Raw genomic sequence first — 12,826 nt, forward strand, 5'->3', positions numbered from 1 at the left:
TTAATTATCTGTAGCATCATGTTTCATTTTGTTGTGATGGCAGCTAAAACGTTAAGCGGTGTATTCAATTACCACAATACTTAGACATAATACCACACATCTATTACAAAAGACATTCCTGCATCTAACCACCATTGTTCTGTACGGTAGACGACTCCTGTGTGTTTTGTGCCTCACACATATTGTATGTCTGTGTGAGTGTGCTTGTGTGTAGGAGGAGCTAAGAGAGCAGGCTGCCTGTCAACACTACACTACATGCAGTGTGAACTGAAAGGAAAGACTCCAACCATCTACCCTTCACTTACCTGGCAGAAAGAAGATAAGACCGGTGATAAGTCAACGTGGATTCTGAGACAAATCACATTTTCAACAGCTTAAAGTCCTGAGTGAGTATTATTGATATTTGAGAAATTAAAAGCTCCAGGCTTGGATATTTAATAGTTGTGCATGTTTTACATACATGTAGATTGAGTCTGATCCCTCCGTCTGTGCAGATGAGTAGACAAAGTGTCAGGTTTGTTTGGGCTTCTCAGATTTACACTGTAAATGCTTCAGTTCACACAAACAACGAGCTGTGAGACCAGACGGAGAAACTGTTCTGTAGCTTTGTAAAAGTGAATACAGCTCAACATACTGCATTTTAGCACTGATATTTATTTATTTAGCACAGATGCTATTTTATGTGTGGTGGCTTCAGAAAGTATTATGTGGAATTCTAAATTGATAAAATGATTCTGCTTGACAGTCAATAAACCTCTACAAGTAAATATGTACTGCTGTTAATACATCGGAATATGTTCTGAAGCCACTTTACTGTATTGGCTAATTTCTCACCTACAGATACAAGTAGGCACTGAAATGTTTGTTTTTTTATTTTGAGTCCAGTTTTTTGTTTGGATTTTGGCAGATTATCACCATTAAAAGTATACGGAGGCAGCATACCCATGGTTGTACATACAAGAATTAATACATCCTTAGTACAGTATGATTTTTAACTGAAACTGATCTCAAACAAGCCTCACCTCCCAATACACACTGTCCTGATGGATGTACATGTCTGTTCTATAGGACATACTGTAATTTATATACACACGGCATGATGTGTTTACAGTTTATGATGCTGCATGGCTGCGTCCCTGGTGTTCAAACTACATGACAGAGGTCCAGAAGTGGTGAGGGAGGTGCTTCTGGAGCGTGGATGGGAGGAATATGATGAAGGACAGCAGGAGGAAGAAGACTGGAACCTCTACTGGCGGGGCTCAACATTTTGCAACTCAGAATACCTCAAACTGCTGCCATGGCAGCGCCTCAACCACCATCCCAAAACTGCTGGCATTACACGCAAGGTGATTATCTGACGTGAACGTTGTATGTTAAGCAATGCAAAGTGTTTCTGACGTTGTCTCGTGGGAACTAAAATCATTAATGCATGTGTAGTTTCTATTACATGGAGTCTTACAATTATCTGTACTTCTTTGGAAGGACTTCTTAGCGCGCAACCTGAGGAGAATGAGAGCCTCACTGGGTTCAGCGCTCTACGACTTCAGTCCCACAGCCTTCATCCTCCCCAACGACTACACGCGCTTCCTGGCTGAATACAACAAACTCCGCCCAACTAGAGGATCGCCGGTCTACTGGATATGTAAACCTGTGGATCTCTCCAGAGGCAGAGGGATCTTCATCTTTGAGGATATTAGGGACCTGGTCTACGACTGTTCTGTTATTGTGCAGAGGTACATCAGCAACCCTTTACTGATCTCTGGCTACAAGTTTGACCTGAGGATCTATGTGTGTGTGAAGAGCTTTCATCCGCTGACTGTTTACATTCATCAGGAAGGACTGGTGCGTTTTGCCACTGAGAAGTACAACCTGTCATCTCTGCATAACCTGTATTCGCACCTGACTAACACCAGCATCAATAAGTCTGGTCCTTACTACAAAACCAAAAAAGAGAGAGTAGGCCAGGGATGCAAGTGGACCATGAGCAAGTTCAGACATTTCCTCTACAGCCAAGACATCGATGAGCTTCAGTTATGGCAGAGGATCAACAACATTGTGACTCTGACCCTCCTCACCATCGCTCCCACTGTCCCTTCCTGTCCAAACTGTGTGGAGCTTTTTGGCTTTGATATCCTTATCGATGGGAAGTTCAAACCCTGGCTGCTAGAGGTCAACTACAGCCCTGCATTGACTCTGGACTGCCAAGCAGACATTACAGTGAAGAAAGGGCTGATTAGTGATCTGATTGATTTGATGAACTACTCATCAACTGACAGCTTAAGAGAGAGAGCTTATCACAAGCAGAGGTACAAGCAGCCTTGTTGCCATGCTGATAAACCTGCACATGTTTCTGTACCTGTGCTCTCGAAGCGTAAAGAATCCAAATTTAGGAAAAAGACAAGTAAAGTTTACACCTCACAAACTCAAGCACTCCCTCTGCTAAAAAATTCTCACCAGTCTGAAAAGATTAACCAAAGACGTGCTTTTGTAACTGACTACCACAGACACCTTCCACTTGTTGATTTAAACAAGATATATGCAGCTAGGGGTAAAGTCAGTAACACCACAGGTACCAAAAACCACACCAACAAGACCCTAAACCTGATACTGGGCCCAGACATAAGGAGAAACGTGTCAAGTGTAACGAGACAGACGTGTCCGGCTCCTCCACCGTGGCTGACGACTAACAGAAGTCTTCACATATCTGAGGTCACAAACCGTGACGTCTCTGAAACAGAGCTGGAGCTCTCGGAAGAGACAGATGTTTCCTCTTTGGTACCTGATATCCCACACAGCGGGCTGGGATTCAGACGTTCTGCTGTGTCATGGAAGCTACCAAACATTTACAGGTACATGTATATTCAGTACTGCTACAGTGAAAACATTACATAAATATATATCATGTACAGTAGGAGACTGACATACTGTAAAGACTGCCTTTGGAAACAAAGGTGGAGGTAGACAGTGTAATCTTTAAAATACTTAAATTAACAGCTTTGCAAATGCTTAATGATGAAGGAAACATATTTAGCACATTAGCTAGATGTCAAGAATACAACATTTTGCTGAGTAACATCCTTTTCATTTGTATTAAAATGCAGCAGAACAGCAGAATATGAGCTAGAGCAATATTTGACTTGTTAAAAACAAAATACTAAATGTATGACAGGTGAATTTATCCACCAAGGCCCAACCATTTATAGGCTAGTATAACAAATAAATGTTAATTGATTTACAGTGGGAGTCACAGGCCAGTAAGTTTTCCTTTGGAGGGAGCTACAGCAGCGAATGGACAAGGTTTTCCTCCACTCAGAGTCGGAGACTTCATACGAACATTCCCATTTAATACAGCCACTCTGAAGGCCTCGCAGCATAAACTGGATGTTAAGACAGTCATACAGGAACTTCAAAAGCTGACTGCTGAGATGGCATCAGGTCAATCAGACAAGACAAAACGGAGAAGAGAAGAAAAGGAGGTGAAGAAGGATACGGAAGCTGAAGAAGACTTTGATTCACTGTTTTGGGGGCCAAGGGATCCTCCACTGCTCAGTCAATGCTTCAATACCACTTAAGAGTACTGCTCCTCTCTTTCTGCTCGTCTTTTACCTCAGTTTGTCTGTTCAGCATCTGTTTTAAATAAATAATTCTCTAGAAAATATTTACCATAAGAGTGATTCCCAGAAGTTCTATTTATTGGCAACTGCTTAATCACACATTTGGAAACATCAGAATTACCAGATTACAGAGAATCCGCCTATTTCTGAGAGTTACAGTATTATAATTATAATACTGATTCACTTTGGGTGATATTATGCTGTGAAGGGCAGATAGAAAGAGGAATTAAGTCATAGTAATATATTAATAGAAAACATTTCATTTTTTTAAATGAGTATTTGACCTGATTTTTCACTCTTTTATCATCTTAGAGTGAATAAACAATGTCAGTAAACTGTTGACATGAGCACTGGATCTAATAGGGATACGTCATCATTGGGTTAATCAGGAAATTCATTAAGATGGGTGGTGCCTATTTCAAACATTATTAAAAAATATCTGCTCCCAGCACTACACCCATAAACACACAGCTCTCTCTGTCTCACTTGCACATATGAGCACGTGTTCATTTAGGCTGTGAGACAGTGACTTCATTCTTCTCCCTGATGTGTACTCTGCCTGATGCATACTTGGTTTCCTGTCGTCCGTTGGGGTAGATGGTTTTAACTCTCCCATCTGGATACTCTCTCCTCTTATACTGGGAAGTGTGGATTTCTTTTTGACCACTTGGGAAATCTACTATCTTTTCACCAGACCTGGAAGACATGAGGACACACAATCCACAGGAACAAACTCCTTATTGTCAGTTTTTCACCATAATAATATCTAATGACAATTTGACAACAGTGTCACGATATCAAAGACGTTACTTGTGACCTACAGAGATTTTTACAATAAGATGGACCTCTTAACTATAAGTTAAAGGGTTGATATCAAAACAGGATTATGTCAGAGTCTGTTACCTCATGATACTACTAATAACACTGATTTATTTATGAGGATACCTGTTCACTGCCACCTTGATGACAGCTAATCTTCCTAGGTTACACTGGGCTTTTGACCTTGCAGACACCCTGAAGCTAATGCTAAATTAAATAGTTTCTTACGGTGATAGGTGAACGATGGTGCCATCAGGAAAGATCGTCTTCTCACTGCCATCAGGCTCCAAATACTTGATGGTCTGGTCAGGAAACAAGATCTCTCTTTTCCCCCCAGGGTGTCTCTTCTCTGTTGCAGTATGTTATAGATTAGTAATGCTAGCTGCAGTCATACACTAATGTTTTAAGAGTAGATAGACTGTCATGTTCATTTACACACTTGAATGTTATGTGGTTTCAATGCTAAAACTTAAGTTGCAGAAATCTCTGAAATAAACTAAAACTTATTGTAAACCTCTTTAAAGACGACAGAAGCTGTAAACCTAGGTAGAAATTATCTGTATGTTGAGGAGCAAATCCTTTCCGACTGTTTGCATTGATGAGTAATATAAAAATACATATATACTGTACTATATATATACTTTCTAGACCTCATCTAGGTACATCTGTGTATTTCTTACCAATCTGTTTGTTGGGGAAGTGAAGCACCTCGAGACCACTTGGATACGTGGTATGTGTTGTCTGTGAACCAGCATAGTAATATACCTGTAGCATACAATCAATTCAGCTTAGTAAGTCTTAGTAAGAAAAATAAAGACTTCACTATTAATATTAGAGTTTGACAGGTTTCATCAGGTGAACCATCAACTCAAAAAGACCTAAATGATATTAAAGCCCTACTGTTAGACTTTAAACACACTGTAAATATATTTAATAAGCTAGCTCACCACTTTTCCATCTTGCAGAATGTGTTTTATGTCTCCATTGAAGAATGTGACTGTTCTTGTCTTCTGGTCTGCGGAAATTACTTTTCTTGTCCCATTAGTCACCTGGCTGCACCCGTTAGATGGAAGTTGCTCCATCTGCACAGAAAAAGAAACTTTCATCAAGACTTTAAGGTTCATTCAGAGGGGAACTTTTGTGGTAATTTAAACAAGCTGGCTTAGTAGATATGTCGTGGACATATTTTCTAAATCAAACAGAAGAATTAATGTGGAAGAATAAATGTATTTACTGTGTTGGGGGACTGATTGATCATTACGTCAACACATGAGCTTGGATTTTAGCTGTTTTATTGACATAACGCTCAGTAAAGTAAAATCAAGTCTGGGCAGTGGAATAACTGGTGAATGGAGAATATCAACTTGCACTGCATAAACATGTAATGAGGTCAGTCAGTGCATCTTTTATCCATCCTCATAAATTATTGCCAGGGTGCTTAAAGACCACTTAACAATCTATTATATACTTGAATAATATGATCCCAACAAGATTTAAACAGCCAACATGAATGTAAATAGAAACCAGCAGTAAGAGTTTTAAATTGGAGGTCTTTGATATACTTATAACTGATCCTCACGAGTAATATTATCTTCTCTGACGCTTTGTGTCAATCTAACTAACTCCTAATATACAGTAGTTCACAAATTTTGCTCTAATTACTGGAAAACTAAAAGTCTAAAAGACAAACCAGAGCTACATTTACACCGAGGCTGTGCAGATTATTGATAGTGTGTGCAGCTGCAGTGCAAACAGTCACTAACTGAGGGTTATTTAAATATCAAAATTAAATGGACTAATGCACATTGTATTCTACCTCTCTCTGTTGGTCCTGCTGCACACTGTGTGTCTGTGGCATAACTGTGAGTTTCTCCCTTAGCTCAGAGTTTTCTCTCATCAGCTCCTTCAGCTGGCATCGAACTACAGACCACTCACTCTCTCTCTGCTTAAACTGCTGCTGAAGGGCCTCCATCTGCTGCCTGAGGGCCTGTACACACACACATACACAAAACTGCCACAATGGTATAAATGTGTTGCTGCCTGTTCCGATCTGACCAGACAAGAAGACAAACAATAGAAAAATATGTGTAAGTGTTAAACATCAGTACTTTAGATAACTTTTTTAGCCATCCACATTAGTTACATAATTACAGGTAATTTTCCATGGCACGTTTCTTCACACTGATGAAACCTGTTCATAATCTATTTATTTAAATTATTTTAAGACTTTATAGTATTCGAAACTCAAGCGCATGTAATGTCTTTTGTTTTGTATTTGGTTATTAACTGTGTGTTTCAATGGATGGCTCTTTACTTTGCTAATATAACCGTACTGCAGCCTAAAAGCTGCAAAAACAAAAGTTATGAGGCTTTACAGATGTGTTGCTGTGGTTTTATTTTTTATTACTGTTATAACTATCAACAGTTACTCTGAAAATAAGCAATGAACGTACTTAATACCTCTACCCTTTAACTTCCTAATATGTTGTTCAAAATAACTCCAATGTTTCTATATTTACTAAAAGAGCCACGCTGTTACATTGGGTGAAATACTGAATTGTAATAATCATAGCAGAGGTGAATAACACTGAGTGGAGTAGATCTTATACACTGACCTGGACTTCCCTGTGTTCCAGTTTGTGCAGACCTTGTTGATTTCTTATGCTCTGACCCTCCTCTCTGTCAGAGTAGTCTTCTTTGCTGCTCTTATTGACATCGTCTTCTTGATTTAGATTTTTTCTGCAGATAAAAAGAGTAATTTAGGAAATATTCCAAAACATTAGAAATAATTAAAGACAGAGCCATGTGAACTGTTTTGTGAAGCTGCATTAAGGCACAGCTTTGAGCTAAATGCTAACATTAGCATGATAACTGCTCACAATAACAGAGTTAACAGGTTTGCTTTGCACATCATTTTGTATTATTGCACTCTCAAGGTTCTCAAACTGGCATAAAATGACACCCATCTACTTTCTGGGCAAAGCTCTATTGCTTAGATATGGTACATTGCTGATTAGTGGATATAGCAGAAAAATCTGTTCTGCATGCAGTTAGAATACAATAAAATACAAGGTGTGTTTACCTGTTACTGTTAAAGTGCTGTGATGTTTGTGTGATTTGTGTTTTATCAGAAGCATCGTGTTCCCTTTCTGCTTTCAGTGAGTTTATCTTCAGCATCTTTAGACCTACATCTGAACAAATATATAGAGAATATTTTTAAAAAAGCAGAATTATTGAAATGACCTATATTGGTTTTGTATGTGTGACCAGAGAAGAGGGTTTCTTAGTCCAGTAAATGGAAAAAATAGTAACTCGACTATCTGTGCAACCTCATTCCTCATGCTACCAGTATTAACAATGACAATAGCGAAATATAAAACATGAAAAGAATCAGTCAGAAAGTATAAGGAGAGTTTGTCAGTGGCCACCACAGCTGTTCACTTTTTGCAGTTGTCTTGATTTAGTTGGACCAGCATTATCTTGTGCTGGCCTACATACATACAGCATTATCCACTTTTGTTCTTACCTGTGTGAGATGTCCACCTGTGATCTGAAGAGGTACGAGGTTCATGGTTGATCCATGTTTCTCTAGTGGGATTCTGCTGAGGTATGGATCTGATATTTGTAGGTGAGGTTGTGACTGACAACGGTTGTTTGCTGGACTGGGTCTTGTACCAAGACTGAAGCTGCAGATCTGCAAATGAATTAATAAACTAGATTTTTGTGGTATGTATGTAGTAAGTTCACAATTTACCAATACTTTATCACCAGTAAAACTACTTGTTTTCTTGTGTCCAATAGTAAAGGGTTAAGGTTAAAAGATGTTAGACACTGATATAATATAACGCCATAACAACTTTTTTGAAATACTGTATGTATTAATATTACCATTAGAATTACGAGCTCCATCGTCTGTCTCTAAGCTGGACAAAGAAGATGTTTGCTGAATTCCTAGTCCAGACCCAAGTCTCTGATCCTTTTCCAGTAACATCCCTCTCTTCTCAGCCTCACTAGGAGTGTCTCTGGTATAGTCATCCTCCATTTGGTTTACATGAAAACCCAGATGGCGGGAGCATGGAGGAGGGAATGAAACTTTAGAAAACTGGCGACATTTGGATGATGGGTTATCTCCATCGTGGGTACTGCTACTATTAATGCTTCTTGTAATTGACTGGATAGGAAGTGTACAGGAGTTCAGCGGGGTTGAGGTTTGACTTGTGTTGTTTGGTGCACAAAGAAAGCATGCTGCTGTCATAGCTTGTTTAAGACCTTTGACACTATTACAGTTCATGTTCCTTCCTGCTCCTGACTCGTTGCAGCGGCATAGATGAAAATGTGTTTTTGTTTCAGCACAGCCTGTGGATTGAGTTTCCACGTTCCAGCATGAGGCTCTCTCTATGTGGTTGTTCACTGGCTTAGAATTAACAATAACTTCCTGATTTCTCCAGGCCTGAGGGGAAACACTGGTGTCACTCAGAGGGGGGTCAATTTGGGAATCTTGCACAAAACTAGATTCATACACAGTGCTGGGATGCTTTGGTGTTGAGACTTGTGTGTTGTCCTGCCTTTGATCAGCTGAGGTGGCACCAAATGAGCGCACAGACTTTGTAATGAGAGGTGCTGTCAGTTCCATCTGATCCTTCACAACATCTTCACTAATATGTGTTCTTACAGTCTCACACAAATCCTCCACTTCCCTTTGGCATCTGATACACTTACCACTAGAAACTGCAGGTGGTGGTCTAATTCTGTATTCTCTGTCTCCCGTTATCCCTGAGTTATACCTGTCCTCATTTTCTTCCAAATGGTATCTCTCATTGGCTCTGTATTTAGTTTCTAGAAACGGGTTAACTTTACCTTCCTGTTCTGTTTTTGGAATATCACTGATATATATTTTTTTAGTTTGTGACAAAAGCAGAGTATCATGTTGGGACTGGAGAGGAGTGGAGGAAATTAGTTCTTGTCTTTGGGCCTGGGAAAACTCCTCAGCCTGAGACTGGATCTCCGTTTGGGTCTTACTAGGACTGTGCTGGTGTATCTGAGGATTGTATAAACCAAAGCAAACGTCTTGTGTAGTCCTAAATTTCTGGCTCTGCTCAGTCTTAAAGGTTTCAAGTGGCATCCTTTCATCTTTAAAGACTGTAAATGGAGCAGAGGAGGAGCTCTGGACGTCAGTGCTCAAGTTCCTGTTGGGCTGCTGCTGGTTGAGGGAAGCTCTCCTTTGGAGCTCCTGTTGGTCACTGGTCATCTTTAAAATGTCCTCATTCTGCTGCAAGAAGTACTGTCTCTCTATTGAGTTTTTCTAAAGAACACATGACATGACAAATTAATTCAAGACAAAGGGTAGTGTTTCTCAAAGTCTAAAAGTCTAGAACTGGTGAATCAGAATCTATCACATTATCACACAAATGTTTGAAGTTCAAAGATTTGATTTTTCTTTCGTTTTCTTTAATATGTACTTAACGGCCAGAGGCTGTGTGTATTCTTCTGGTGTCCTATAAGATGCTACAGGATGCTATACCACAGTGAAATACTAAATGTAACTATAATACTGCTTTATATTATACCTGCAGCTGTTCTGGCTCGGAGGTTTCATGCACTTTCACAGGCTCCTCTATAGATTCCTTGAAGGTCTTTTGAATGTCTATTAGCACCGGTGCCCTGACAGAAAAAAGAAGAGTAATTACATTATATTTTAAAAGTAAGCCAAAGCTAAATAATACCAATGTAGGCATCTTAAAAAAAGATACCTGCAAACTGCAAATGTCACAAACAGAAGACTTAATCTAACAAGAAGGTGTCACTAAATGTTCTGTCACTGTCAAATGTGCAGTCTAAACAGGTTTACAAGTACTGTAATACTCCAAGAACCTTCAGAGTTGTAGTTCAGCTGTCTCAGTACCTGTTGTCAGGCAGGATTTTCCCCACTTCAGGGGGACTCACTGGATCCTGGTCTTCGTTTCTGTGTATAGTGTGGTCAGTCCCTGTGACAGTAATTAGGTTAACTCTTTGTCTTTGTTACTTTGTCTTCCTACATATTTTTAGTTCTCTGCTTTCCCAGCCTGGCCCCTGTGTCCTTCAGTTGTAGACTCTGATAATACATTTCTTTTTATTTCAGTAGTGTCTGGTATTAACATTGGGTCCTGAAACTATATCTCTAAATTGTATTTATAAGCTTTTTTACAAGTAGTAGTCTCTTTTTTGTGGGCTTTAATACTCTTATTTATTGTCAATAATTGAAAGTGCATAACCCTGTTGACGAATGTAGCACAGTATAAACAGTACTTCATATTAATGTATGCACTGCTGTTTACTCATGTTAGTTTACACAGCATCTAAGTTTAGCCAATCCCTTTTTACCATTTACCATATACCATTAGCTTACTGACTGACACACACCTGATTTCTATGTCTTAATATGAAACCTAATGTTAACAATGAAATGTAATGTTGACATGGTTTTGGGAAGCAGTAGCTGGTTCTTACCCTGGCTGGTGTATGTGGAGACAAGGTGATCCTGATGATGTGATGGAGAAGATGACACTGAGCGCTATGGGGATGAAGAAGAAGAAAGACGAGGACGAGAAAGAGAGAAAACGTCTGAGAACTGCAGTAAGGATTCGATAAGAAAATGTAAAGAGGCAGTTTAGTTTACTGTTATCACAAGTGAAGCAGCCAATAAATGTCTTGTGCCAATCAAACTTTAAAAATAATAATTCGCAAGATACAAGAGTCACAAGATTCAGATAAAAAAAAAAAAAAACAACACATCTGTATCTTGGTAATGTGACACTACCTTTGTGTGGTGCCAAAAACAATGCACAAACGCAGGACTGTACCATTGATAATTATCTACCTTCTCAGAGTTGATTACTGTCAGCACAGGCAGCAAGTCAATCCAAAACAAGGGTACACACGAAGGAAACATCTGACCTTCGAGAGAGAGATAAAGACAGGGAATATCAAGAGGCAAATGTTTGATTTTGAAGGCTAGTGTGAGAAATGTTTAATGACACATTTTCCTGTGCTTTTAAAAAGGTAAAATAAAAATAATAAAGATACCCATGTTGTAACACAACCTGTCAGAATAATTCCTGTGCTCTGTCGAGTTAGCAGAAAAGGAAAGGAACATTTTTAACATCCTGTTTGTATGGAATGTTACTTTAAAATAGCAAATATGTAGAACATTAGCAATTTCAATTCACATCATATAAAAAACTACAAGTTCTGTTGAATTTACAGAAAACCGATTGTGGAAGAAAACAGTCGGGGAAAAGACAAAACTGAGGAAAGCTGTGTGTGATGCTTTTGTCTCTGTCTGCTTCCTGCCTTGCACTATAGCCAAGGCGGTGCTACTGATTGTCAGGCTGGTGATTCAGATCTTTGACAGCCTCAAGAATTTGTCTAACACTGACTGCCTGCCAGACCTACTGGTATACTGCTTCTGGTTTAAAAATGCTTACATATCCACCTTCGGTTCTATATTTATTCAGGAGACACTGTCAAATTCTGACACTGGAATCAGACCTAGAGCGCAAACAGCAACTTCCCCAGCTAAAATCATTTTCTTGCCAGTAGTGGAGAATGAATTTGTTCCTCTCAAGCTACTATTAGTATCTCCAAGTGACTGCAGGAAATGTGTTCACCGTAGTTTCTCATTCACGCAGATAGCATAACCACTGGTCCACCAGACAAGGTGTTTTCAGCTACTGCAGCAGATTAGACTTATTTTCTGCAAATGTTGGGCAGCACGATGCTAATATTTGAAGGTTGAAAAATGAAAAATACCACACCTCCCCCCTCTTTCTTACTGTATATATTTTTATGATGCTGATGATCAAGGCTAAATAATGTCTGACATGTTGACTGAATAGGTGACATTGTTAATACAGCTGCACTTGCATGGCCTTGAGAGCCTGTAAAAGATAAGTGCTGTCTTTTCTCAGCTATACATTGCCACCAGATGGAAAGCTACTGTTAACAGTGAGTCACAAAACTCTGCATGTCTGCATGTCTGCATGTGCACGTCAGTGTTTTTGCTTCTACTCAGATTAAAAACAGATTTAAGGAACTTTACTCATTGCCGTAATTTGAGTGGAGTTTGCAACTTGACAAATTCTGCAGAAGGACAAAAAAGTCCTTTAGGGATTTCAATCAAACCTTTCTATAATCATTATAAGTGTCCCAAACTGACTCTGCTCTAGACTGTTAAGGTTTGACTTGTTGGAAATAGGTTGTAAAATAAAACCACTCCAGTTTGGATGTAAGAGCTGCTCAACACTGACCTGTTCCTAAAAGAGCCATCAGTCTACTCTGCTCCTGTAGAACTTTGTGGATTTGCTGAACAACATAAGGATGATTGGAAGCCTGCAAACAAACATGCAAATTGTAGC

General features: G+C 39.3%; 2 protein-coding genes across 2 annotated transcripts; one reads left to right on the forward strand and one right to left on the reverse strand.

The window, feature by feature from the left end:
* The first annotated feature begins 309 nt into the window (after positions 1 to 309).
* ttll2 (tubulin tyrosine ligase-like family, member 2) lies at positions 310 to 3,572 on the forward strand. Its single transcript, XM_026341842.1, has 4 exons — positions 310 to 386; positions 1,112 to 1,346; positions 1,483 to 2,849; positions 3,239 to 3,572. Exons 2-4 carry the CDS (start codon positions 1,125 to 1,127, stop codon positions 3,570 to 3,572), a joined length of 1,923 nt encoding a protein of 640 aa, XP_026197627.1. The 5' UTR covers positions 310 to 386; positions 1,112 to 1,124.
* Positions 3,573 to 3,744: 172 nt separating this feature from the next.
* On the reverse strand, positions 3,745 to 8,748 carry si:ch211-140l13.3. Its single transcript, XM_026341620.1, has 9 exons — positions 8,322 to 8,748; positions 7,960 to 8,127; positions 7,516 to 7,624; positions 7,049 to 7,172; positions 6,250 to 6,420; positions 5,381 to 5,515; positions 5,114 to 5,198; positions 4,662 to 4,782; positions 3,745 to 4,310 (listed from the first exon to the last, which is right to left on the reverse strand). Exons 1-9 carry the CDS (start codon positions 8,722 to 8,724, stop codon positions 4,121 to 4,123), a joined length of 1,506 nt encoding a protein of 501 aa, XP_026197405.1. The 5' UTR covers positions 8,725 to 8,748; the 3' UTR covers positions 3,745 to 4,120.
* Positions 8,749 to 12,826: the final 4,078 nt, after the last annotated feature.

This window comes from Anabas testudineus, chromosome 24 (assembly GCF_900324465.2).
Source record: "Anabas testudineus chromosome 24, fAnaTes1.2, whole genome shotgun sequence".
Lineage (NCBI taxonomy): Eukaryota > Metazoa > Chordata > Actinopteri > Anabantiformes > Anabantidae > Anabas > Anabas testudineus.

What these genes read in the sequence shown, in the direction of transcription:
- ttll2 (XM_026341842.1), top strand. Translation starts at nt 1,125, where the DNA reads ATGGCTGCGTCCCTGGTGTTCAAACTACATGACAGAGGTCCAGAAGTG. An exon ending in CTGCTGGCATTACACGCAAG is followed by an intron (nt 1,347 to 1,482) that starts GTGATTATCTGA and finishes CTTCTTTGGAAG; the next exon opens with GACTTCTTAGCGCGCAACCT. An exon ending in AAGCTACCAAACATTTACAG is followed by an intron (nt 2,850 to 3,238) that starts GTACATGTATAT and finishes ATTGATTTACAG; the next exon opens with TGGGAGTCACAGGCCAGTAA.
- si:ch211-140l13.3 (XM_026341620.1), bottom strand. Translation starts at nt 8,724, where the DNA reads ATGAACTGTAATAGTGTCAAAGGTCTTAAACAAGCTATGACAGCAGCA. An exon ending in CAGCACTTTAACAGTAACAG is followed by an intron (nt 7,173 to 7,515) that starts GTAAACACACCT and finishes TTTTATCTGCAG; the next exon opens with AAAAAATCTAAATCAAGAAG. An exon ending in AGCAGGACCAACAGAGAGAG is followed by an intron (nt 5,516 to 6,249) that starts GTAGAATACAAT and finishes TTTTCTGTGCAG; the next exon opens with ATGGAGCAACTTCCATCTAA.